General features: G+C 47.9%; 1 protein-coding gene across 1 annotated transcript in view; it reads left to right on the forward strand.

Moving 5' to 3' along the window:
* Nucleotides 1-27,001, forward strand: part of EDEM2 (ER degradation enhancing alpha-mannosidase like protein 2) — a 411,530-nt gene that overhangs the window by 189,436 nt on the left and 195,093 nt on the right. Inside the window, exons 4-5 of the mRNA XM_069652257.1 lie at nt 24,464-24,569; nt 26,820-26,945. Of these exons, the coding sequence (XP_069508358.1) occupies nt 24,464-24,569; nt 26,820-26,945 (232 nt within the window). The remainder of the gene's footprint in view (nt 1-24,463; nt 24,570-26,819; nt 26,946-27,001) is intronic.

Raw genomic sequence — 27,001 nt, forward strand, 5'->3', positions numbered from 1 at the left:
CTAACAAAATAATTCCTCACTTTTAGAGGACTTCATCGGGGTTGTGTCCTCACCCCCCTGTCTCCATCTGCCTCATATAGGGGAGTGTTGGAGAAGCGGCTTTTGCAGCACCGAGATAACATGACCTTACAGTATATTGGTAGACGTACGCGAATGACTTGATCCTTCAAGATCACACGTAACTGGGATTGCCGTGTTTTATAAATGCTACCAGGACCTACGCTGTGAGTAATGAACGGTATGCAGTAATAAAATAGTGGCAAAAATGTCACCTTTACAAAAAATAGCACCAAAAATGCAGTGGTTTGACCTGGTAAAGGTGTACCCCATTATACCATTTAGGGGAGCGGGAGTTGCGGGGGTGTCCCCCACTCCCCTTAAATGGTATAATGGGTCTGAGGGTTGCGGGGGTGTCCCCTGCATCCTTTACATGGATGGCGGCGGCAAAACCACTGCCTTTTTGCCACCATTTTTCTGTGTGTAAACGGGCATTTTTGCCATGATTTTAACACATAGAACCGTAATGAACTAGTAAATATACGATTTGTTAGAAGCATGAGGAAATCATATGGCTACAACTGGAAAATTGGGCTAGCTCCACTCATCCTGGTTACCCATGTAATCTATTTAGAGTTCAATTTGGATGCAGCGCCAAACAATAACGTGATTATTAAGAGACTAAAGGAGAAAGCAAATATGCTGGCTACACAAATGAAGAGAATCCATAAAAGGTATTCTCTGCGATTTCCTCTTATTAACTTTTATAAGGTGAAAGTGTTTACAGCATTGCTCTATGGCTATAAGGTATGTCATTTGGGTAGATAGATTATGACAAAATAGTAAGTATTATTGAAAAAAACAATGGGCACCCCTCAATTATATTCTGACGGCAGCCATTTGGTATGAACTTGGGTTAACCTCAATGAATGGCTGGTTGAATTGGAACATTTTGCCATTCTACAAAGCTATTCTGAATCCTCCCAGAAACTCTTATCTATATTGTTTTTAAAACAAGTGGAGAATCCAGGATCTATTCAAAATGTTGTCGTCCAAAGTGAATCTATACTGGGTAGTATGCAGCAGTTGGTGGAATCCTTAAGTAATAATCCTTCACATACCAAAAAAAGCTCCTTCTGAAAAACTGGTATGAGACTACTGAGAGGATGCATAACTATACATTATACAAAAGCGTTTCCCTTATCGATAAGCCAATTGCACTGCTGCCAAGCTAACTGAGAATTTCCAAATGCTTATTTGAGGATGCAGTTCCTTTGTTTTATATTAAACGTTGATACCTACTGGTGAAATTCCATGGATCTGATCCAAGAATAATGAACTCCCAATTATTGTAGGTAATCAAAAAGAGTGCATCCAAACCCTAAACCATCTACTGATCCTTTGCCTGCCTCACTTTGCAAAAGTTGACTGTTATTGCTTGGCAGAATTGTAGTTGATGACTGTGCTTGCCACTCAGGATTTTGGGGGGCATTTGCCGATAAGAAATGAGACTGCATTGACTTTGGCTGCTTTAAAATCCTCATATCTAATTCATTCGATTGCGCTCACTATTCATTTTTATTCCTTTGAATGATATAATAAATTGATGTTTCTAAGGCACTATGCACTTTACTAATTAGAACTGGTTGGAAATGTGTAGGAAATCTTAATTATGTATTTTTGATATGACTGAAATATATGTAATGTTACAAATGAAACACATATATAGGGAAGATATGAAATAACTATGGTGGCTCAACAGGAGATATGTAATAATATGCATGATGCTTAGTTTTTATGATTTGTATTTATTGATTTATAAGTGTGTAGGGTTTACTGTGATAAACCAATTTGCAACTGTAAAAAAAAGTCTCAATGGTTGTAATGAGCAGTAATTATTCTGTGTTACTATAGGTGTCCAAGTGGATCTTGTAATGATCACTGGATTTGAATTTCGCAATGCTATTTCTGGGCTCATTAAATTGTAAGTTGCTTGAGATCAGTTTTTCTTTTTTTCCAAGTCCCACAGACAAAAATTTTTGTAGTTGGGTTAATATTTCATTAGTAGGATCCCTAAGTAGATCTCAATATGTATCCTTGTCATGTAGCTGTTTCAGATGTTCTTATTCTTGATTGTATTGATGAAAGCCGTGTAGAAAAATGGGTTAGTCTAGATAGCTATGTTTTTATCTTGACTCTAAAACGTAATGTTACTACTTTCCCAAACTGTTCAATAGTTCTTTTAGATGGCACTTAGACAAAATGTACTTTTAATTGAATTCTTTACAAGAACTCTGCCCAGTTTTGGGCTATTGAGTGTTCACATGTTTTTTTATCAGTTGCAAAACAATGTGTAAATATGTTGGTTGTGTAAACCTGAACTTTGAGGAGATTAACTTTCGATTAGTTAAATTACCTCAGAGATCACATTTTAGTAACATTGCTAATAAGCTCATTCTGTTTATTATTGGAATACCTGGTAAGGCGTCCCTCCCGTGCCCTCATTGTTTGCAGGCACTGGCCTTATACAATTTTCTGCTGACTCCATTGTGTGATAGCAGAGGCACAGGCAAAGGTAGCCAGCATATCGGAGAGTAGGAAAGACAGCTTGGATGCAGCAGACTCCACACACAAAAAAAGGAAAGGGCGCAGCAAGCCCACATAGTCCCTGGCATCACACATCGGTCAGCAGATCGGCATAGATATATCACTTCTTGCCCCCTTGATGAAAAGTATGAGCATTTCCTTTCAGAGTCGTAAATGAAACGTGTCTGTATTAAGAGTGGCACGATTTTAAAAATCTTTGGGGGAGAAGTGACTGCTTGAATCCTGTGACATGACCTTTATTGGAGTATGGATATTTTCATTTTTGATAGAGGGAATGGGTGTACTTGTAATGTTACATTTTCAGTGTTCTGGCCTATTTTAATATGCATCTGTCCCGCTATTGCACTCCAAAATTGGTATCCCGTCTGAAATGTTTTATGAAAAGTTCAAGTTGCACCTACGTTTTATTGCCAGATGACCCTTCTGACAACATTTTGTGTTTGAGACAGTTCAGCAAATGTTTCTCAGCATGTTGAATTACATGTGGGGCACACTTTTTGTGATTAGCAGTACTGTTAATGTTTTTTAAACAGACTGCAGCTTTGTATTTGCTGCATTTTCTATTTGTAAAGCTACAATTGCTAACTGGCAGTATGTTTAGGCTTTTATTTTATTCATTGGAACAACAGTTTCATCCATTAACAAATAGCAGTATTTTATTTGTGATTTTAAATTTAGTACTCATTTCTATTTGTGAATGGGTGCAATGTTTGATTTGTAATTAAGCAAAATTTGTATTATTTTGGACCGGTATCATTTAGGTCTCAATATACTGTTCTAATAACAGGGGCATTCCACATAGATTTAATTATTGCTTCTGATAAATGTTCTGCGTTCATTTTGCATATACTTCTGAAATGTACAAGTTTGGGATTAGCTCCTGAACCGTAGTATTTGGGTCCTGGAAAGAGCTATTACAAATCCCCATTTCGATCCTTCTACTAGGTTTACTAGAGTAAAGATCCTGTCAGGAGTGTTCTTTTTTCTGGTCTATATTCTATCTTTGTGAGTCTTTTAAAGAATTTATACAGCTTTCTATTGCCCTTGATAAAAATGTTGAAGTGCTCAGTATTAAGGATAATTGCTTGAACTGTATCTGTTGATGCCTTTTTTTAACCATTCTCTTGCTATCGTCTGAATCAGTGGACATACTCTTTCGACGATTCCCCTATGCTGGATCTCATGCGAGATTGTGTTTTTTAAGGCAAACATCTTGTTTGAGTTTTTGCCAGTTCTTCCATCCAAGAGCCTTCTCTGTCATATTAATAATCTAAAGTGTTCTGTTGGAAGTTGTTAAGTGTACTTTAGTAATCAGTTTGTGTGATTGGCAATCAACGTATATCCTTCCAGCAAGACTTTTAATTGCTCTGATCCTTTTAAATTCCTTCGGTGAACATTTGTGATTGATTTGGAAGATTTTATTGAGTTGGATAGTTCTTGTATCGTTAATAAACTGTGGTCCAATGAATATTTGTTCAGTGCCATCTGCAGTTTCAGAATACACATTAGTTAGCTCTACAAAGTGATATAAAGTGTATTTCAGATAACTTTCCATTAAACATACAAAACCAATACAAACGCACATATAAAATACAGCAATATAAAATTACGAGAATTATGAACTGCTACAGTTGGTAATAATTATTGTACAGCTGATAATAAAGTGCTTCTGTGCTTAGTGCAAAATGAAGATAAGTTGAAAGCACCCAAACTATTGCTGGTGTTTTGGCTTTCAACAGATAGTACAGGATGGGGCGACATTGGTTGAGGCGTACATTTTATAATATTGGCAGTAGCTCCATGCTCCTGATTTGATGAAGGCACAACAATTAATGAACTCCTCCAGTGTGTAATCATTCTTATCCTCTCAGCTAACCACCCATTTGGAGGTTATAGCTCTCAAAGATAAGATTAAATCTGGCTTTAGTAATCTGCACACTGTCAAATTTAAATGTACTTAATAATACGTATAACTGTGTGTTGTGTGTCAAAATCAGGAGACAGACAGCTCATGCTTAGTAACACATTTTATTGATGTACCACAGTCCTATTCTATCCCTTTTTCTTTTTACTCTCTAACTTGAATGAAAGAAAACAGTTCAAAAGGGTGCATGTCAGGCTGTCCTACATAGTAAAATCTTTACATCTACAAACCTACCCAATTCCTCCCCCTATCACTAATAAATGAAAGGAATCTCACTTAACCAAAGTATATAATAAAGGTCTTTTACCCAAAGGGGAAAAGGAGGCTGGTTTCTGACTCCGCCGAAATGTCTTTCGATTTTGAAGAGGCTTCCTGCCCAAAACACAGTTCAAATAATGTCACCAGCAAATATGTCTGAGCTTCTTTCCTGATGCACTGTTCCAATCATGCGGTTAGAAAATATCTTTTAGGCGTCCCGCCCATTACACAGTTCAGCAATGTGATCAGTAAGTTTCTCTAGGACTCCTTGTCTATTACACCGCTCAAATAAGGTGTTCCACAAAGTTCTATTTTACCCTTGAAGGTCAGGGCTGCTTTACCCCTGGGAACCCTATTGGTTTCTTACCTACCCTAGGGTCCCCTCTTAGGGTTGATCAGTTTTTGGCCCACTCTGAGCCCTTCTGTTTCTCATCCTGCCCTGCTGGGGTTTTGGGGTTCACTCCCCTTCTTGGGTGTCAGTCTGTTTTTGGTACTATCTGAGCCTTTCTAGTTCTCAACCCACCCTGGGATCTCAGGTCGCCTTCCTGTCCTCCTCCTGTGCAGTGTTCCTCCAGGTAGTCATTATGGTTGGCATACTCTGCTTCCCTGTGCCAGGTTTATCTCTCAGCTGGCATCGGTGACAGCAGCTGTTCTTGTCCCATGGCCGTTCTGCGTGTCTGACGTCACCTTTTGAGTCGCTGGTTAAGTACTTCATTCTTTTGCAGGCCCTCTGTTATCTGGCTCCCTCAGCCTAGGTCTTGGCAACGGAGCTGGGTGCTCCGCTGGCTTCTGTTTCCATCCACCACACTGGGCATGCGCATTCCTCCAGCTGACACATCTCCCAGGAGGTGGTCTCTCTCTGCCGTTCCATGATGGTACTTCCACTCTATAGCCCCACGGCTTCTCTCTCTTCAATCAGCATTTATATAGGGCAGAAAAACGAACTAAATTAATCTTGCCACATTTATTCTTGCTAAAGGTTGTTTCATAAAATGCAGGTATACTAGTGTGTTTACTGAAAAAGTCAACATATTTTAGTAGTAATTATGTCATAATAGCCCTGCTATTCCGCAAAATATTTACCCATAGCAAGGGCAGTTCTGTTAACGGCTCATCCTCCAAATAAGAGATCACCCATTTCTGAGTATGATGGATCTGAGTTCGAAGGGCTTTTAATTACGTATTTATTTTTGGACTTGTAGGCTTGCAGAAGTTTTGTCCCCATAATACATCCACATATCTGGCCACAGCATTTAATTTGATATTGTAGACCCGAAGACACATGTCTATAGGTGGGGCTTTAAATGATTTACAGAAGAGGTAGATGTTCCTTATAGCCAGAGACATTCTTGCCTCTTGCACTAGACTCTGCAAGTTACCTTTTGAGACCATTTGAATTGATTGGCCATCTGTGAACATATTTTGGATACATGCTAGCTTTTTGGCCAGTTTACAACAAAGTGGCCAATTTTCGTGGCATTTACTTTCAAGTCTAATTTATCCATGAATGCAGTGTGTACCAGTCTACACAGGTAGGGAGGGATCCTAGCAATAGGTACGTTCCATCTACATAGACTAGGAATGTGATAGAAATGCCCACAAACTTGAGTACTTTCACATTGATGTTCACCATCTCCTCAAACTGGCCATTGATATATTAAGAAAAAAGTAAAGGAGACAGAACACATCCTTATCTGATTTGCCCCCCACCCTCCAACACATTAATCTCGAAATAAGGTGTACATCTCCCATTAGATCTGGACCTTGCACAAGCCTTAGTCCTCTGATGGATGATGATTAACACATTTAGAAAATCATCAGGGCGTTTTAAACACCCCTTCCATGACTCAGTTATTTTGTCCGTCTTAGAGGTGTTGCTAAGATACATAAAGGCCAAGTACACCACCTCTTTTTTGATAAGCCAGGAATTTTCCAATCAGCAAATATAGATCTAAGGTATGCACATTAGTTCCTGGACCCTTTTGCAATCCAAGTTCTATCATTAACAAAATATTCTTATTCCCAACCCATGATTTTATATTTCTCTCCATTATGGCCCTTCCAAATATTTGGGTTTGAGAATCCAATAATATCAGCCTATATGATGCCAGATTGTTCCTTTTTTAAAGGTCGTGCAAATCACTGCCATTTTGCAAGACCTTGTTCCATCAATACATTAAAGATGCACCATACCTGCTCCAGATTCCAGAAAAAAGGCCAACTCGGATTCCGAAGAATAAGTAGGAAATATCATTCATCAGTTCTTCATAGAATCCTAATGCAACCACATTATGTCAACTGATTAACCGGATGTTAGTATTTATGGCTCTTTTCTGAATTGCTGATGCTTGTGATACCTCATGCTACCTTCCTCACATTATCCTCTACTCTCTCCCTCCTGCACAAGTCCTCTCCTCTCTCAAGATGGTGGTACTCTCCTTACTTTCTAAGGTAATACACCCTCGATTACTGCTTCCAACTACTCTTTTTCTGACCACACAATTCAAACGCCTTCCCACCACCAATTCTCCAAATCAGTCCCTGTCTCCTTTGTCTCCCCTTCAAGATTGTTTCTTTCACCCTGTAGTCTCCACCTACAACAACATAGAAAACGATCTCTCCTTTACACAAATATCTCCTTACACTTACCTTACCACACTCCAGACACTCCTGCCAAGTCTCGCTCTTCATGCTCTCCGCACGCCAGGTCTCCACACTTGGCGGCCTTCCATGGGCTGCTATTCTCTTCCTTCCATTAAACCTGTGTCGTGTGGACCTTGACTTTTTGTTAATGGCCCATGTGATTCTGCTCATGTTGGCTGGTAGGGGCCTGGCCTGAATTTATTTTAAGGCCATGCTGCTGTTTTGTATTTTTTAGTGGCTTCATGTTGGTGATTGTATGGCCTCCTATGGGGACCCTCTTGTGTTGTCTGCGTTCCTCTGGGATAGTTTTTTCCCCCCAGAGTGTGTGTTCCATGTTGTTAGGGAGAATTCTCTGTTTAGGCTGAATTTCCTAACCTAGTGAGTCCCCCAGCAGCTTTGCTGGATTTTTGGGGTTTATTTTTTTCTCCTGCCAAGAGAGAGACTCTTTCACCCTCACTCTTGGGCATGATTTGAGTGTGTTTCTTTGAATCTACATGTGTTTAATGGGCTATGGGGTCTTTTACTCCATAGGGCTTCATGTGTTTTTGTGATGTGTTACCCAGCACCCTCAGTGCAGTGACACAGGGGTGTCATAGTGACCCCCCAGTATAGACTCCATACCCTGGGACTGACTACTGTCTCCCAGGGCATATAAACTCACCATTGACTTTACTAGTCTTAAATTCTGAACAGAACCAGTACAAACAATCATATTGTGGACGTACTGGCTGGGGCAATTCAATTGCCCCGGGGTCTGTTAGTCGAGGGGGCACGTCTCCGTCCCCCCTGATCGAGTTTTGGCTGGTGGCAGTGGATACTCCTTTTTATATTCAACCGCGAATATTTTCCTATGGGATTTCCCATTGTTTTAGGCTACTATCTTTATTTAATTATTTACGGTAGCCTCGAACATACCGCTGGTTTATTTAATTATTATAAATTCTCCGGTTGGTATTTTTTGCCAAAACTTGATTCTAAAATGGCGTTTGTGTTCTCTTCTGTGACTCCAACCCAAGTCGAGCCCTTTGTTCCACTTTTTGGCGGGCTTCTCCACAGAAGCCCTCCAAAGTGGTGCCACTCTGTCTGGGGTACTTAGGAGGGGTGGAGGGAAATTTAGGCACCCTGGACTGAGTTGCCTAGGCAACTCAAGTCGCACTCCATCCTGATTGGCCCAAGTGGTGAGCCGACCGGCTCACCACTTAGCATGTTTGAGTGACAGCTAGGCTGAGTGAATGGGGGTTTGCTGCATAAAAGCAGGGCTTTGGGGACTGGAACTTCAGAAGTGGCCACAGGACCTAAGAATCCGACAAGGGAGAAGCTGAGCCGACCTGCCACGACACCACGACCGGTGGAGCCCTGCTGGACCGTCTCACCACTTTTTCCCAACGACAGAGGAGATCTCCCGCCGGAGAGTGTTCTTCCTTTAACTGGTGGGTATAACCAGTTACACCGTCGTTTCGCTTCCTGGCGTATCTCGTGGCCGCCTTGCCCGTGCCAAGCACCCCGGCAACCGGGATACCACGTTTTACCACGACCGCAAAACCAAGGTACCACCTTTAACCGGAAAACTCAGCGGCTGGTTTCTGCCCTGGTAGTGCAATGACCTTCATCTTTCCTCCAAGTCGAGATTTTCTCTTCCCCTGGACGACGACGCAACTTGCACCCACTACCAGGAACAACTGCCACCGCTGGAGGATCCTTCCCACTTAAGGTACTGTGTCCCGCCTGGCTTCCCTTGCTACCGACTGTACGGGTAGATTTAGCCCCCGGCTTTCGAACCTGGGTTAGCCTGGGACACCTTGGCTAAACTTTTCTAAGCCTCTCTAAACGCTTTTCTGAACCCTCTGCAAGACTTTCTAAGCCTAGTGTAACTGTGTGATCTTGGGCGCATTTGTGCTCTGCTCTCTCTAAGAGTGGGCCCAGCCTTTGGACTTTGGCTCACCAGTGACTTTTTGCTCTCTGCCTTGCTAACAGTGTTCCTGAATCTTAGAGTGGTGTACCTCTTCTTATTCTGTCTTTTTCCCCCCCTTTTTCACAAACCTATTAGAGTGCAATCTATTTAAGCGCTCACCTCTGTATGAAAATAAGTGGTGTTTTACTGTGATTTTCTAATAGGGAAAAAGGGGTGTATATATCATAATAGTAACTGTGTTTAGAATATTTTACAATAAGAGTGCTGGAGTGTTTCAACTGTGTGTTTTTAAATAAATAATTATATACTTTAAAACCAAAGCTCTGGTCAGTGTTTGCTTTGCTTGTATTATTGTATTTGAGTGCCTATTGAGTATACTTTGCATACTGCCTAACTCTTCTTGAGGGAAGTCTGACTACTCAGCCACAGCTAACAGGTAAATCTGGGTGGTGCAGACTGCTACCAAATGGGTGTACTGCCAACACCTGTAGGGAACTGCACAGGTTTCTGCCTAACACATGTCAAGCTGGGGGAATGTATTCAATTTTTTTTGCAGTACTCTTGAGGGAAGATAAGTTTAAATCGCCTGCATGTCTCTAGCAAGAAGGGAGGGCTCCTGTTTTTCCGGAAACTTGTGCATTCACTGGGTGTTCCTTTCCTTTGGAGTTATATCTAGTTTATCTGTGCAGCCAGCATTAGGGTTCCTAACACGAAAGGGCTCCCTTGATGTTTGATACCAGAGGTCTATATAGTAAGAGTGATTGCTGCGTATGCCAGAGAAATGTTTCAGCAGTGGCGCTGAAGTAATATATTATTTTGTTTCCGGGTTCTATTAATTCACAAGTTTGCGGGTATATAAAGACTCCTGTATCTTCGCTCCATTAAATGAGAATTCCTTCTGTCTTGTGGTTGTTTGAACCTGGTTGGAGACAGCTTCACACTCCCTCGATACTATGGGTGTTATTACTGTGGACCCCTTGTGGTCCTGGGGATCTGGGGAGCCATTCTGTGAGATGTCTCCTAGCTCAAAGGCAGTGAGTGGACTTTGTCACAACGCCTTGTGGCAAAACAAACCCCCCTTTTTTTTAGGGTATAGATGTACATATCCTAAGGGCAACCCATGGGTTATTTTTCAACTAAGAATTTACAAAAGAGTAAGGTGTACCAAAGGCAAACAAGAGGCTTCTTGATAGTGTGCTGGACATACTATGTCCTAATCTCCTGCAGAAATAGAGCAAAATACAGATGGAGGGTTTTCAGCATCAGGGCCCTGTGAATCTGAGCTCATGGCAAGCCACTCGTATGCGCTATGGGGAAAAAATAACTGAATAGATTAATTGACATTTGTTCATTCCTAGTTCATACCGATCCCAAGAAGGGTCGTTTCTCCAATTCAACCAAGTGTCTTTGAAAGCCAAGTAAATGTGATGCCCTCTCCTCATTCCCGAGATCCACCTTGCGACAAAACTTTGAATGAGTTGAACATTGTGTTGGATTGTCAATCATTTTATGTATTGGGAAAGTGAATTAATTGTTTAAATCTAAACATCAATATCTCAAATCGTCAAAATGCGCACCTATGTAACAAGTTCATCGGATGCCATCAAGGCAGGACTCACTTTGTTGGCACTGGAGCACAGTACTATTGGAGCATAATGCACGTCTCAAACCTCTGCATGCACTTAGGCTTACACAAATTAATGACTAAGTTTGACTTTTTGAAAAGTAAGGTGGGGAGGCTTAGGAGTACTCAGATAACTAATTTCTTTTTTTGTTGTTGGTAATACTCGTCTGGTGATGAAGGTTTTGGGACAACATGGTGTCCTTTTCAGACCAACTAACTTGAAACGCTTGTCATTCTGACATTTACAAAACCAAAAACATACAGGGTAATTCATAGAATTTCTCACAAAAGTGGCGCACGCGGCTGGCGCACAGTGTGCGCGTGCGAATGTCTGCGCCAGCCGCGTGCGCTAAAATCGATATTTGCGCGCAGCGTATTAATGGATTTCAGCCTCCAAAACCAGCCGTGGCGCAGCGACCCTGCAGCTGCGCCAGTTACGCCCCCAAGAACGCCCTCGCGCAAGGAAAAGCCATCAAAATTCCCAATTCATCGCAAAGGGCTGCGCTAACCCTGGACCAGTATACAGGGATGCCAAACAGCAAACGGCAAGCGGGGAACGTGTATTACTGGGGTGCGCGGGAAGTTCAACACGCGATTACAGCAGGGTACGTGTATTTCTGGGGTGCGGGGAAGTTCAACACGCGTTTACAGCAGGGTACGTGTAGTATTACAGGGGTGCGCGGGAAGTTCCACACGCGATTCCAGCAGGGTACGTGTATTTCTGGGGTGCGGGGAATTTTTACACGCGATTCCAGCAGGGTACATGCATTTCTGGGGCGCGGGGAAGTTTCACATGCAATAGGCCCTGTGCGAGTGGGGTACGTGTATTTCGGGGGTGCAGGGGAGTCCTACACGTGAATTGGCAGTGTGGGTCCTCCCAGGTGTTCCGTCTACACCCTCCAAGGCACCTGCAGGCAGACCACACCACAGGGGACTACCCTGCACCCCTGGTCATGTCCCGCAGGCAGCCCATCCACCATGCGCATGCCCCTCCAGCCAAGCCACATGTCACCTTGCACTAGTGATCACCAACGCATTACCCCCTTGCACCCCCACCACACAGCAGTGCAGGGCACCTGCCAGCAGGCACACACTCATCTCCCCCAGCACCCCCACCCCCCAGCAGTGCAGGGAACCTGCCAGCAGGCCCCCACTCATGTCCCCTTGCACCCCCACCCCCCAGCACTGAGGGTCACCTGCCAGCAGGTCCCCACTCATGTCCATTTGCACACCCACCCCCCAGCAGTGCAGGGCACCTGCCAGCAGGCCCCCACTCATGTCCCACTCATGTCCCCCTGCACCCCCGCCCCATGGCAGTGCAGGGCACCTGTCAGCAGGCCCCCACTCATGTCCCCCTGCACCCTCCAGGAGTGCAGGGCACCTGCCAGCAGGCCCCCACTCATGTCCCCTTGCACCCCCACCCCCCAGCAGTGTGGGGCACCTGCCAACAGGCCCCCACTCATGTCCCCTTGCACCCCCAGCACTGAGGGGCACCTGCCAGCAGGCCCCCACTCATGTCCCCTTGCACCCGCACCCCCCAGCACTGAGGGGCACCTGCCAGCAGGCCCCCACTCATGTCCCACTAATGTCCCCTTGCACCCCCACCCCCCAGCAGTGCGGGGCACCTGCCAACAGGCCCTGAAACATGTCCCCCAGCCAACACGTCATCACAATCTAGATCCCTGGCCCTTATGGCCAGCCTCCACATGCCAAACACCCACCCAAGTATTGCATCCACCCACATAGAAATGCCAATTACATGACACAACCCCAATGGCAAGTATGTAAATGAAGACATGTCCCTCACACACAGACAATGGGTACAAGTGAATATCAAAACCCGTATCATGACATGCATGAAACCAATATGATAATACCACACATCGAAGTTTGAAGAAAAAAATGTATTAAAAGCAACATGAATGGAATTAAAATCAAACAAACGACAATGGAAATTAAAAATGAAAAGCTGCACGTCTGTAAAATAATGAAAAATAACAAATCATAATCCAAAGGAAAGGTGTCCAAAGTCACAGTTCCAAAAATGAAATCCAAGGGAAAAACAAAAGTGAAAACCATTGCTCCATGGTGAAATCCAAACAAAAAAGTAGAATCCAACAGTCAACTATATACAGATGAACAATCCAGGGTCCATGATCCCAACTGAAGAAAGGAAACCTATCAAAAACTCCTACCTAATAAAAAAACTATATACAAAAATGTGGTCCATTGTCCAAAAGGTCCAAAATAAAGAAAAAACCAAAGGAAACCTAATACTAACTAAATAACTATTTACAAGGGCAGCGGGCAAGTCCAACAGCTCACATGTTGATGTTGCGGGCCAGGGCACCATCGAACTCCTGCTCGATGTCCCGGAGCCGGTCCTCTTCCATGGCCCGAGGATTCGCAGGGACGATGACATCTGGAACTCCAGGTCCCTGCGAATGGCCTCGAGGCACTCAGCCCGCCTCAGGGCCCTACGCATGGAGTTCTCCGCCCTGACCATCGTGAGCCGTGCCTCTTCCGCCCACTGCCGCTCCGCATCTATCGCATGGCCCAACCGCTGCCACACGGAAGACACTTCCCGTCCAGGGTCCTCCTGCCCTCCGGCCGATGCCTGGCCCTCCGATGATGAAGGCCCCGAGCCATCATGGCTCCCACCTTGTTGCTGCTGCTGCTGTGCCGCTGCCTGTGCCCTGGCTCCTGCTGCCTGCACATCCTCCTCCAGCTGGGGTGCAGTTGTTGAGGTGCCCACCCCTGCTGGACGTCCGACTCCCGACTGTGGCAGGGATGTGTCCTCCACCAGTCTGGCCGCAGGGTCAGAGGCAGCTCCACAGGGCACCCAGGTGACACATGGGTGGGAAGATGGCACGGAGGACGACTGGCGCATAGGGGTTTCAGTTGAGGAGGGGGTCGGAACAAGGTCCACAAAACGGAGGCATCCGGCCATGGTGAGCTGTCCCAGTGGGTCAACGAGCCATGCGAGAAGACGTACATTCTCCACATGAAAAGACTGCAGGTCAGCTCGCATGGCAGGTTGACGCAACGCCACCCCACCCAGGACAGGCTCAACCCGGTGCCGGATAGCCACATCCGCAGGGTGAGGAAGGCCAGTTGGTGTAAGCCAATCCCCTCCCCGAGAACGGGTCTGGACGTAGGTATCCCTGCTGGTGCAAGATGATGCAGTCACAGGATCGGGGACAGGATTACACACGGGCACCTCTGCGGCGGCCTGTGCTGCCTCCTGTTCCTACCCCTGCACTGCACCACTAGCACCAGTGGAATCCCCACCTCCAGACCCCGTCTCTGTCCCTTGCACGGCCTCCTCCTCCACCAAACCCCCCACCAAACTGGATGACTTTGTGCCATCTTCCTCTGTTGGGCCCTGTGGGGTCTCAGCTGCCCCTTCGGCTGCCGAGGAGTCCCAACTCCAACCTCCGCCTCTTGGACCTCCCCCGGCAGCTGCGACCTGGGACGCGGCACCGGACTCCTCACTCCCCGACGAGATGACAACCTGGGTGGGGAGCCGGGCCTTGCGTCTCTGGCTGGCGGTGCGATCCCTGCCGCTGTGCTCCACAGCACCTTCTCCGCCCTCTTCATCAGTTGACGCTGCAGACAGGGAGAGATAGGAGACAGGCATCAGGGCACTGTACAATGGACTCATACACACATGACAGTTGTACCTGAGTGGCATTGTCAAACTTCAGACATGGCATCACAATCCCCAACACACATGTCATTGCAACTCACAAACATGAGCTATTCCACAGCCATATTGCAACAGCCAGCACCATCCATTCACAAACAAACAGCATAAGCAGCCAAAGGTGAGCCAGACATCACATGAAACACAGGGAGTGCACTAGACATGCACACACGCCACCACAATTACATGCATGTGTACACCTCCACCAACTGTCGCAGTGATGAGATTGGCATCCATGTCACATCTGGCAATCAGTCTTCTACATATCAGTCTCACATGCATCCATGTTGCATCACTGTTGCACCCATGTCAAATACACACATATGCACATGGTGCAGATACATGCAGCTGGAACCAACATCCATGTGTGACACCACAACCATGCCAACTTACATACACAGTAATCCAAACATGTGTGCTCACGCATCTGCATTTGGCCTGCATGCTTACCCACACATGCACCATCCATGTGTCTCACACATGAAAGGACTTGCATGTGTCAGCCTCACAGCCCTGTACATACACATCCATACATGGCCCTACAAAACCACATGTACAACATGCACACTACTGGCACACCACCACACACACAGCTTCCAATCAGTATGCATGTACACTTACCGCTCGACTCCAGAAGGGTCTGCCTCTCAAGGACCTGGACGTGGAGCGCTGGGCGTATGCGTTCCAGGACCCTCATCTGATGTTCCGACAGGTGGCCACAGCGCCCCTTAGCATCCGCTGCCTTCAAGAGACACCGGGCCTTGTTGAGGGTCCTGGACCTGAAGTCCTCCCAGCGCTTCTTGACATGTTGGAAGTCGCGGACTGCCACCTCCTCCGCGTTGATGGCAGTCACGATGTCCGTCCAGATCCGAGTCCGCCCTTCCTTGTCGGCGGCCGACCTTCCGAAGAGGGCATCATACTGCCCCAGGACTTGCTCCACCAGGACACCAACTTCAGTGGCAGTGAAGCTGGTGTCCCTCTGCCTCTCTGGCTGGGGGTTGCCAGTGGTGCCAGATGGTGTAGTGCCCGACATGGCAACCCCAGAGGCAGGTGTGGGTGGGCAACTGGGCTGTGGAGCGATGGAATAGCAGTCGGGAGTCTTCGGTTCCAGCAGGGGTGGTCACAGCAACAGCACCCCAGGCTGACGTGCAGGCAGCAAATGGCAGGGCACATGGGCAGCAGGCAATCAGGCAGCAGCAGATGGCAGGTGGGAGCGTGCTCGGGGCTCTGGGGGGCAGTAATTCGGCCTTCTAGGCGTGGTCTTCCGTGTGCGAACGCGTGGCCAGCTTGATACAGAGTGATTTTTCACGTGAAAATCTAGCACATCGGCGTGTAATTTGAGGAAAGGCCCTTAGCGCGTCAGCACGCGTACGCGATTTCATAGGACGAAAGGCCCTTAGCGCGTAAGCGCATCTGTGATGTGCGCGCGGGTGTTTCCCTGAACCCGGGTGCATGTTGCACGTCCAAGAACTGCACGTCCGATTGTCAGCTCGTGTAATTGGAGGTTAGGGCCTTAGCGCGTATACGCGGAAGTGACGTTGGACGTGTGGACCGGTTCAAAAGGTACGTGTAGGACGTAATTTCCTTATACGTGCTTTTCGTGGAGAGCGAGTGGGTGAATTCTGTACTTCTTGTCGGTTCACTCGATTTACTTCACAGCGTTTCTAGTTCGTACTCCCTGTTACCTCTGACAGCTTTTTTCAGATTTTCTGTTGGGCCTGTTTCCTCAAACAGCGTTCACTTCTTCTTTTGTCCTGTCTCCTCAGACAGTGTACAATTCTTCTTTTGGCGGGGGTGTTGCCAACGCGCACATGCGTGTATTTTTCACGCTCATTTTCCAGGCAGACAGTGAGTCGCGCACGTATATACCAACTGTGCTTGCCCCGTGTGTCGCGTACCCCTTCAGAGGTCATTGTAGGCTGCGTGTAATATGCGTACGTTTGTGTTTCTGGGTGGCACAGCGTAGCGCGGGTTCATTTTTCCACGCACGTGGTCTACGAGGGGTTGCGTGCACGTTATTTTCTGTTTTTGGGGTGCCTGTGCGTTGCGTGACCCGTCATCTTTCCCCAGGGGTCACATACAGCCTTGCTAGAGCACTAGGGTACGAATTTGATCTAGTACCCTACCCCTTTGACCCCCAATTGCCCAGGAAAATTGTTTACTGCAACTCCCATACGCACAACAACATCAGTGCCATGGTTGGGAGGCGTCCAAGCGGTAAGGGTGGCAAAGGTGGCCGAGCCTCAAGAGGTGGCCGTGGTGGGTGCGGTAGGGGACGTGGCCGGGATTTGCAGGGTATCCCTAGCCTCCTATGTGTGGAGGACCAGTCAGGGACACCCATGCCCCCCCCATAGTTGAGGGAAACGTGGCTGACGCCATCTCTGCTCAGCCCTTGTTGGACCGCCCCATTGTGGCACCTGACCGGGCAGAGGGTGACTCCCAGGCTGACTTCCAGGTCGCCAAGTCTAGGCCACGTCTGGCGGTGCAAGTTGGTGTCACCAGGCCACCTGGATCAGGGACAGCTATGTCATCTGCTGCCCCGAGTAGGCAGGGTGGGGAGGCTGCAGGCTCCAGGGCAGTGTTGGTCCCAGTCCATCTTGCTAACGTTCCCCCTGACTACGTAACACTTCAGCCAATGCCTGCACCAAGTCCCATGCTCAGTGTGCATTCCCACACTCCAACTACCCAGTCCACCGGTGCTCCTGCCCCTAGTGGCCAGAGCGGCGTAGGCCACTCAGGATCCCCACCACCTTCCAAAAAAAAGAGGAAGAGTGCTCGTCCACTACAGGCTGATACCCCAGACACGGCTATGCAGTCCGGCACGCAAAGGAAGACTAGCTTCAATGATGCCGAACGTGATGCACTTGTGCAGTATGTGTCCGCACATGACAGCGAAATGTTGATCACTTCAGGGTGCAAGACCACACCTGCTCGACGTCAGGCACACTGGCAGACCGTCGCGGACATCATGTGCCCTTGGATTAGTGAGGCGCACAGCTGGTGAGTGCTACAAGCACTGAATGACCTTAAGCGCAGGGCAAAGAAAAAGCTGGCCTCAAGTCATGCCGCTACTCCGGTGACTGGAGGTGGGTCTCCACAAGAGGACATTGAACTCACTGTACATGAGTCTGTTGCTGGGACCTATGTCACAGAGGAACAAATCCAAGGTGTGGGAGAGCTGCCAGATTACGAGGCATTGTCCGGTGAGTGCACATGCATGTGTGTGTGATCCATGTGTGTGTGAGGGGTTCTGATTGAGCGCCAGGTGAGGGTGTGTGTGCCTGAGTGGTTTGGGTCACCCATGTGCTTCATCCAAAACATTCTGCGCCCCTGGATTTGGGTATTACAGTCTCCCTTCTGCCCACAGTAGACATTTTGTGCAACATCACGCCAGTTGCCCTTGAAGTGGCATCTTGCAACAACATTGTTCCGTATTTCTCATTGTTCATTCAGGCTGATTGTTTCGATCCCCCCACTTTCACTACGCATTTCTCAGCTCTATTGTCAAAAGATATGTGACATGCCTATGGTACATGCCATCTCTGTGATGGCATGTGTCATGTATGTGGATTGTATTTGCCACTCACAGGCCAATGTGTGCTGACTCTGCTAGCCAGCATGCAGCTAATGTGTTGCTCTTCCATCTTGGTGTCATCAGTGTCTGACATTTTCCTCCCCTTCAAACTCAGTAACAGTGCATGCATGGGAGGGTTATAGTCATGTGGGACATGTGTCAAATCAAGTACTGGTTCTGTAGCTTGTGAGGCCTAATTGTGTGCCATGGTGCTAATGCCTGTTTCCATTTTTTTTCTTTCATGTTTCTCCAGGGGATGACGCACTTGATGCTGTTCAGGGTGAGGAGGTGGTGCAGACCCAGGAGGGATCTCAGGCAGGACCGGGCACCAGTGGGGGACGGGGTATGGTGGTGGGTGAAAACCCACTCTTGCTGCAGACCATTCTCTCCAGGGGTGTCTCTGGGTGCACCTCCCCAGACCTCTTTTCAGGTGTTGATTCGGATGATGAGACCTATGTGGCTTCGCAGGTAGGTGTTTCTGGGAGGGATTCTGTTCTGTCCGACCCACCTGCACCAGGGGTACAGCCCACTATGGGGATGTCAGTGTTGGTAGGTCTGCCTTTGGTGGTTACGGATGCAGGGCCACACTCCGCAACATCTGATCCTGTTCCTGGGCCAGCAGATCAGAGGGGGAATGCAGTCTTGCAGCCTCAGGCAGTGCAGACACAGCAAGGCACAGTTCGCCTTGCCCCAGACAGGTGTGGTGCCCGCCAACGCGGTGGCCGTACGCCACCAGGCAATACCGCATGGGAGAAATCCATATACGGTATGGCAAACCAACAGGCAGCAGCATCTGAGATGATGGCTCAAGCTATGGAGAGGGTGGCCACTTCTATTGTCCCCCCCAGAAAGGCAGATGGAGCACCTACAGCAGGCAAAAGACTCCATTTGCCAATCACTCAGGGAGGACATGTTGGCGTCCAACAGGGACAGACGGGCGCCCTGGACACTCTGCGGCAAGCCATTTCTTTAGAGTCCCAGGGCCAGAGGGAAGCCCTGAGGGTAGAAGTCCATCACCTCAGGCAGACTCTTGTGGACCTTGAGGCTTCCACTGTCACGAGGACAGAACAGCTGCTGGAGCGGGTCACACGTACGCTCTCAGCAGAGATGCAGGCAACTCGGGAGGAGGTCTGGGCATCACTTCAGGTGGTGCATGGGGATCTCCGCACCATATTCCTCCAGAACGAGACCTTCCACACCCGCATGCTTGCTGCCATGGAGGACCAGAGTAGGGCTTTGCGTGGGCTGCCTCCCGTAGCACCACCACCTCCTGTGGCGGCAGCAGCACACGGTGATGAGAGCGACCACAGCGATTCTGAATCTCTCACGATAGCGTAGCCGTGGAGGCCATGAGCCCATGGAGGTGTTTTTTTTTCGCAACATCCACACAGGTGGCTGTTGGTGTGCACCCTGTCCTCGGACCTCTTGGGTGGCCTCCCCACCTCCCCTGCCCCCCACATGGCCATTTTTGGTTTTTGATTTTTGAGTTTTTGTTACAGTGTGTTGCCTTATGTGGCTCCTGTGGGCATCCACTGTATTCCGGCTGGGCACATGCAGGCTTGTCCTGAATTTGGGTTAGATGCTTGGGTTCGTGAGACTCACACCCCTCCTGCTTCCCGTTTCCATGGGCTTGCAAAGGGTGTGCCCAAGTGACAGTGACTTAAACAGTGATGTTGGACTCCCATGACATGTGTGGGCAGTCTGTAGTCAATACTGTGTATACATTCCTAGTGCATATTGTTGTAGTATTGTACACTGCATGGTGTATTGATGTGTGCTTGTGCATCCATGTCTCCCTCCTAATTTGCAGGTTCATTCCTCATGTCTTCACAAGGCCGTCTACTTTGGAGATGGAGTTCATGTTGTAAGCAGTGCACTCCCAGATTTGCGTGGCACCAACACTGTACAGTTGGAAGTGGTCGATGTGCTAGCATCACCAGGTTGTAAGACTACGTATCCTTTAACTTAGTACTGTCATGTGAATGCTATGTTTGGGGTTGGCTAGCTGCATTGTATTGTGGTAAGTTTTTGGTCATGTGTGTTGTCAGTTCTACATTAATGGGAGCATATTGTGTGTGGCCATTTTCCATTTGGGACACTGTACTTTGTGACACTTGTGTCATGTTTTGGGGATTCCTTTGTTTGCTCTCACATAGCATGACATGCCATGGTGTGTTGGGTGGCGGTGCTGGGGAGGTGTTGGGTGACATGGCACTGTTTTCATGTTGTATCTTGCAAGGGGGTAATGATTTTGGCAGCATAGAAGTGTGTCTTTTGATGACACAGCATTGGTGGTGTTTGTGTAGGTAGGGATGCACACAATGGAACACTTCCAGGTGAACAATCTCAGGCTGGTATGGTTGTGACGGTTGACTGTCACTTGACTCATCATTGATAGTCAGCTGGTATGTGCCAGGGCTGTGTGCACTCCACAGGGGTGTGATTTTAGGTGAAGTAATTAGCCACCAGCTTCGTACGGCTGCCTCACCCCGTGCCCTTTCCCCTCCCATGCGCAGCGGGCGTGCATGTGGTTGGGGATGTGGGGGCACCACCATGTCCACGGGCAGGCCCCAGCGTATTGCAACGTTATGCAGGACATATGCTGCCACTATGATCCTGCACACTACTGGTGGAGCGTATAACAGCTGCCCGCCAGAACGGTCAAGGGAGCGAAAGCGTGACTTGAGCACTCCGAATGTGCGCATCACTATGCCCCGGGTTGCAATATGGGCTGTGTTGTATTTTACCTCGGGTGGCGTGGTGGGGTTCCGAATTGGCGTCATCATGTGGGTGCTCGGAGGGTAGGCACTGTCCCCTGGGGAGGTGGTGATGGGTATCATTAGTGTGGTTGTGACATTACTCAGTATCTGACATGCATGCATGTGCTGTGGCATTTATACTCACCGAACAGCCATGTATCGCCATGCCGCCCAGCTTCTAGGTCCTGGTCTGGGGTTGACATTCTGTAAATGCAACTGTCATGGGTGGACCCTGGATAGTTGGCATATACTGAGGTGATGATTCCCTTGGCTTCACATACTACCTGGACGTTGATGGAATGCCAGTGCTTGCGGTTTCTATAGATGTGCTCAGATGCCCTGGGGGGACGTAGAGCCACATGGGTGCAGTCAATGGCACCTACCACTTTGGGGAAGTGTGCCACCCCGTAAAAATCCTGGCTGACAGCCTGCCTTTCTGCAGGTGTTCAGGGCAGGTATATGTGCCTGCGTACTGATGGGCATGCAGTCATGATGGCCAAGACCTGGTGTAGGCAGCGTGACTGCGTGGCCTGTGACACCCCCCCACTATGGTACTTGTCCGCTGAAATGATCCAGTGGCCAAGAAGTGCAGTACATTAAGGACCTTCTCCAGGGGGCTGAGTGCTTGGGAGCAGAGGGTGGGTGATGTGAGGTCATCCTCCCACTCACTGACCAGGTCGAGTATTATGTGAGGGGGAAACCTGTACCTCCCATACACGTGGTCATCAGGCATCCCAAAAAGGCTGGTTCTGGATGTAAAAATTCTGGCCCTGACTATCCTCCTCCTCCTCCTGCGGTATCCCACGGCCACTGCTGCTAGGAACGGTATATTCATCTTGGCGTCTGAGCTTGTTTGTTGTTTGTGCGCACTTTTATGCTGCGCGGGTCGATGTACGCCTGCTTCCTGCTGGCGTATGTGTTTCCGGATTAGCGCATCTTTTTTGGTGTGTGCGTGTGGGCGTTCCGCACTTTTGCCTCCTGTACTTCCACGCCCACCACAGTAATACACGTACCCTGCTCGCCCAGGCCCAATCTCGTGTAAAACTTCCCACGAGCCCCTGAAGTACACGGACCCCGCTCGCCCAGGCCCAATCGCGTGTAAAACTTCCCGCGAGCCCCTGAAGTACACGTACACCGCTCGCCCAGGCCCAATCGTGTGTAAAACTTCCCGCGAGCCCCTGAAGTACACGTACCCCGCTCGCCCAGGCATAATCGCATGTAAAACTTCCCGCGAGCCCCTGAAGTACACGTACCCCACTCGCCCAGGCCCAATCGCGTGTAAAATTTCCTGCGAGCCCCTGAAGTACACGTACCCCGCTCGCCCAGGCACAATCGCGTGTGAAACTTCCCGCGCACCCCCGAAATACATGCTATTTTTGACACAGCGGGTGTCCATGTTTGTCGCGTACCCCTTTGCACGTCTTTTGTCCTAGAGGGCCACAGTATGGGACATTCATCAGAGCTGCATATACGGCTTTTTGTTAGCGCACATTTTTTTAATGCCCAGGAATGCTACCGCCTGCCTTCGTGTGGCGGACATGTGTTGATGTACATAGTTGACTTTTGGTTTGTGTCATCGGATCGCCATTTCACTGCTGTGGGGTGGGGGTGCAAGGGGACATGAGTGGGGGCCTGCTGGCAGGTGCCCTGCACTGCTGGGGGTGGGGGTGCTGGGGGACATGAGTGGGGGCCTGCTGGCAGGTGCCCTGCACTGCTGGGGGTGGGGGTGCTGGGGGACATGAGTGGGGGCCTGCTGGCAGGTGCCCTGCACTGCTGGTGGGTGGGGGTGCTGGGGGACATGAGTGGGGGCCTGCTGGCAGGTGCGCTGCACTGCTGGTGGGTGGGGGTGCTGGGGGACATGAGTGGGGGCCTGCTGGCAGGTGCCCTGCACTGCTGGTGGGTGGGGGTGCTGGGGGACATGAGTGGGGGCCTGCTGGCAGGTGCCCTGCACTGCTGGGGGGTGGGGGTGGAGAGGGTCATGCGTTGGTGATCAGTAGTGCAAGCTGGATGGGCTGCCTGCGGGACATGAAGTCCCCTGTGGTGTGGGCTGCCTGCAGGGGCCGTGGAGGGTGTAGAGGGAACACCTGGGAGGACCCACACTGCCAATTCACGTGTAGGACTCCCCTGCACCCCAGATATACACATACCCCACTCGCACAGGACCTGTCGCGTGTGATACTTCCCGCGCACCCCAGATTTACACGTACCCAGGCCAATTGCGTGTGAAACTTCACGCGAACCCCAGGAATACATGCTCCCCACTCGCACAGGGCCTATCGTGTGTGAGACTTCCCGTGAACCCGAGATTCACACGTACCCAGGCCAATTGCGTCTGCAACTTCCCGCGAACCCCTGAAATACACGTACCCCGCTCCCCCAGGCCCGATTGCGTGTAAAACTTCCCGCGCACATACGAAATCCACGCACAAGCTAATTTTTCACACAGCGGTTGTCGCTGTTTGTCCCGTACTCCTTTGCACGTCATTTGTCCTAGGGGGCCACAGGATGGGACATTCATCAGAGCTGTATATTCGTGCTTTTTGTTAGTGCAAATTTTGGCGCATATTTTTTTCCAGCGCAGGGACACTACCGCCTGCCTTCGTGTGGCGGACCGGTTTGGGTCAGTGTGCGTCTTTGCCCGTGTGCTGGTTTGCCCTATTTGATTCCATGAATACGTGTTGTAGGCGAGCGTGTGGGCGTTCCTCGCACTTGCCTCCTGTACTTCCCCCGTGACGCCCACATTTTCACGAGTTGTTCCCCATTCCGAGTGTTACGTCCCGTGTTCCGCCTACTTTTGTTATGTGCGCCGCGCTATGTGCGCTTTCGCTGTGGCCTTAGCGCCCACCGTTAGATGACCTGTGCGCCGGCGTGCGCTGCACACTTTTTCAGCGCACATCCCTGATTTTACTCGCGCACGGACTTCCATGAATAGATGTGCGCTGGTTTCCCTGCGATATTCGCACTTGCACTGCGATTTTCGCTCCTTCACTGCGAATCGCACGTTCTCGCACACTTGCGCTGAAATTTTCGGCGCACATTAATTCCATGAATCGGCCTGATAATGTTTTCAAGATTATTTGCTGCTGTTTGTTTGTAAACAAAACTAGAGTGCCTTTTTATAAGCAGTTTTTTGTAATTGTGCCCACGACACTCCTGCTGGTACTCTGAGATGTAGCACTGTTCAATTAATCGCCAATGTTCTTCTAATGTTTCGATTGTACACTTTCACTACAGTTTCCATCTTTAAGATTAAACCTGGCTCAATAGAATTTCAAGTGATTGGGACTATTCTGAGGAGAGATTTTGTTTTACTGAAAAAAGGTGCTGAGTGTGTACTGGTTTTGAATCACCAACTAGCATACCATAAACTAATAGTCTTGTAATATATGAAATGAAAGCAATACTGATTCTAGTTCACCATTTGTTTCACTTATAGCCTCATCATTTTTTTGTTTCTAGATTTTAGGAAATGTCACCGAATTCCAGAGAGTTGTTAATGTGCTTCAAGACGGCGTTGGGTTTGATATTGATGTCAATGCATCTGTGTTTGAGACTAATATTCGAGGTGAGACTTGGACACACACATGCAAAATACTTTTTTCAATTTAAACCACAAGTATTTATTGTAAAACAGTCCTCATTTCGTAAGCTGGGACACTCCAGTCTTACTTTTCACTAGTGTGGGGGGGTGAAAGCGGGAAACAGGAGCTAGAGGTTCTAAAAGTGTCATCCTACCCATGGTCATTTACAGTGTATCATGTCTGTGCTGCTTGTCATTTCAGGACTGCTGCACAATCACGCTTAGAGGCTCGCTTAATGTAAACCAGTTATTTTGCAATGGCTGTACTTCTATTGACTGTCGTCCATACAAAGTTTGAGGCAAGCAAAGCATGCTTTAGCCCATTGGAGCATGCCTACTTTTGTTTTAGCCCACTGTGCCGAAGCGCCCAATAAAGAGGTTTCTCGCTACTATTTATGCTTAGAAAACCAGCTGGATCGACACTCATTGACCTTCTCCTTCGATGATTATGCATACAGAACCTCATAGATGCCAATTAAGAGAATGACTTGCACCTGACCAAGGGGAAAAGGCAGCTAGATAAAGCTGGAAAGCAACATGTTGTGCTATTCGCTGGTAGTCAACCCTACGAGCCTGCAAAGCCCAAGATCTGTGCAGTGTTGGGTGAAACACTGACACTTTAGTGCTGTTCTCAAAGGTGTGTATTGGATGATATAATCCATGAGCCTCTGAAAAGCAGGTGAGGCGATGCAAGCCCCAGGGCCTTGAAAAGTTGCTGACCGGCTCTGAGCCCAAAACTATGGCAGAACTCCTGAGACACTACAAGCACCAACTCTTGGGGTAAATGGTGACCCACTGCCAGAATCATGAAATGGAGAAAGTGTTAAAATACTGAGAGCCCAAGGTGCTGACTGGTATCGGGCACAAAATGCTGGAAAGCAATACCTCAGGGAGAAGGATTGCATTGAGAAGTCGGCAAGAAATTGGTGTAGTCAGAATTGCTGCATTCTTGGATTCTGAGTTAAATCCTAAAGAATTCAATGTATGCAAAAGAAACTATGGACCATAAGTGGCTCTTTTGGGAGTTCACTTCAATTCCCAAACAGTGGGACACGAGACAAACACTGACGTGTTATAGGTGAAGTAAACTTTCAAACTGAGTATGCCCTGAGAGCTACCAGGTGTTGTGACCTTGAGTGAATGAGCAAAACGGAGCCAGATGGCTGAACGAAACTCCACGAGAACCTGACATGTAAAATAAATAAGAGAAATGCAGTTCTTGAGCAGTTTGGAAAACGTTTGCAGTACAGAGAAGCAGCAACGCTTAAGCAATGTAACATTGAAAGCTTTAGAAGAAGGTTAAACCTTGAGGATTGAAAAGTGGCAAGCAGTAGAAAAATATGTGAGATGAGCAAGGAAATTATGCATTTTGGCGCTAGAAGCCAATTACCATAATGTAAAAGGCTGCGATACTTAGCAAAATTCATTCCTCAAACAGAGTAAACAACCTAGTCTGCATGACCTGAGCATCAAAACGGAAAACGGAGGCTTGGCCTGGCAACTCCTAAGATGTTGAGGAATTAAAACCAGATGGTAATAAAAGGTGAAGTAAACCCACAAGCCAGGCATAGAGATCTTTTTACATCAAGCGTCTGTTAGAAGAAAAAGCAGGACAACTGTCTGAGAGAGTCTGTTCTTGATAAATTTACTCAAAACCTGAAAGCCCATTAATGAGTAAATGTTCTGAACCCAAATATTGAAATTAAATAATCTTACTTCAAATTCGTTTAGTCAATTAGACTTCAGTTGTGCTCCTCCACCCCGTACACTAACCTGTTGCAAGGGAATATACGTGTAATCTACTGAAACACATTTCATTTTACAGTACATTTGTCTTGGAATGGCACGTTTCGGTGTAGTGGAAAGTAAGCTCCCTATTCTCACAGTGCAAACTGACTATGCTGTAGCATTCAATAACCCTAATTGAATGACCGCTTTACTATTCTTTATGATGTTTAGTGAAAAATAAAAGGACCTATTCATTCTCTTGAGGCCTCCATTAGGCGTGAGGTGTTGTACCTGGAGACAGTAGCTTGTAGGATACTGATTGAAGGCATCTCTTTTGTGCGCTGGAAGCATTTGCTCATCACTAATAGGTTTTGCTCCAAAAAGAAAAACCAATTTACAATGCCACTTTATATCCCTGAATAGGGAATTTATGAAAATAATGAATTGTTCATTGAAGTGCCAGTCTCATGTTTTTAAATTAATGCTTAAGACTTTCATTTTTTGCAGTGGTTGGAGGCCTCCTATCTGCCCACCTCCTTTCCAAGAAGGCTGGTATTGAAGTGGAAGCAGGATGGCCTTGCACTGGCCCCCTACTGAGGATGGCAGAGGAAGCGGCACGAAAGCTTTTACCAGGTTAGAAAATGCACACTGAAAATCCTTTGCACACTTGGTTATTTCTGCTTCAAGTT

Source organism: Ambystoma mexicanum, chromosome 3p (genome assembly GCF_040938575.1).
Source record: "Ambystoma mexicanum isolate Mex_15411 chromosome 3p, UKY_AmexF1_1, whole genome shotgun sequence".
Classification (NCBI taxonomy): domain Eukaryota; kingdom Metazoa; phylum Chordata; class Amphibia; order Caudata; family Ambystomatidae; genus Ambystoma; species Ambystoma mexicanum.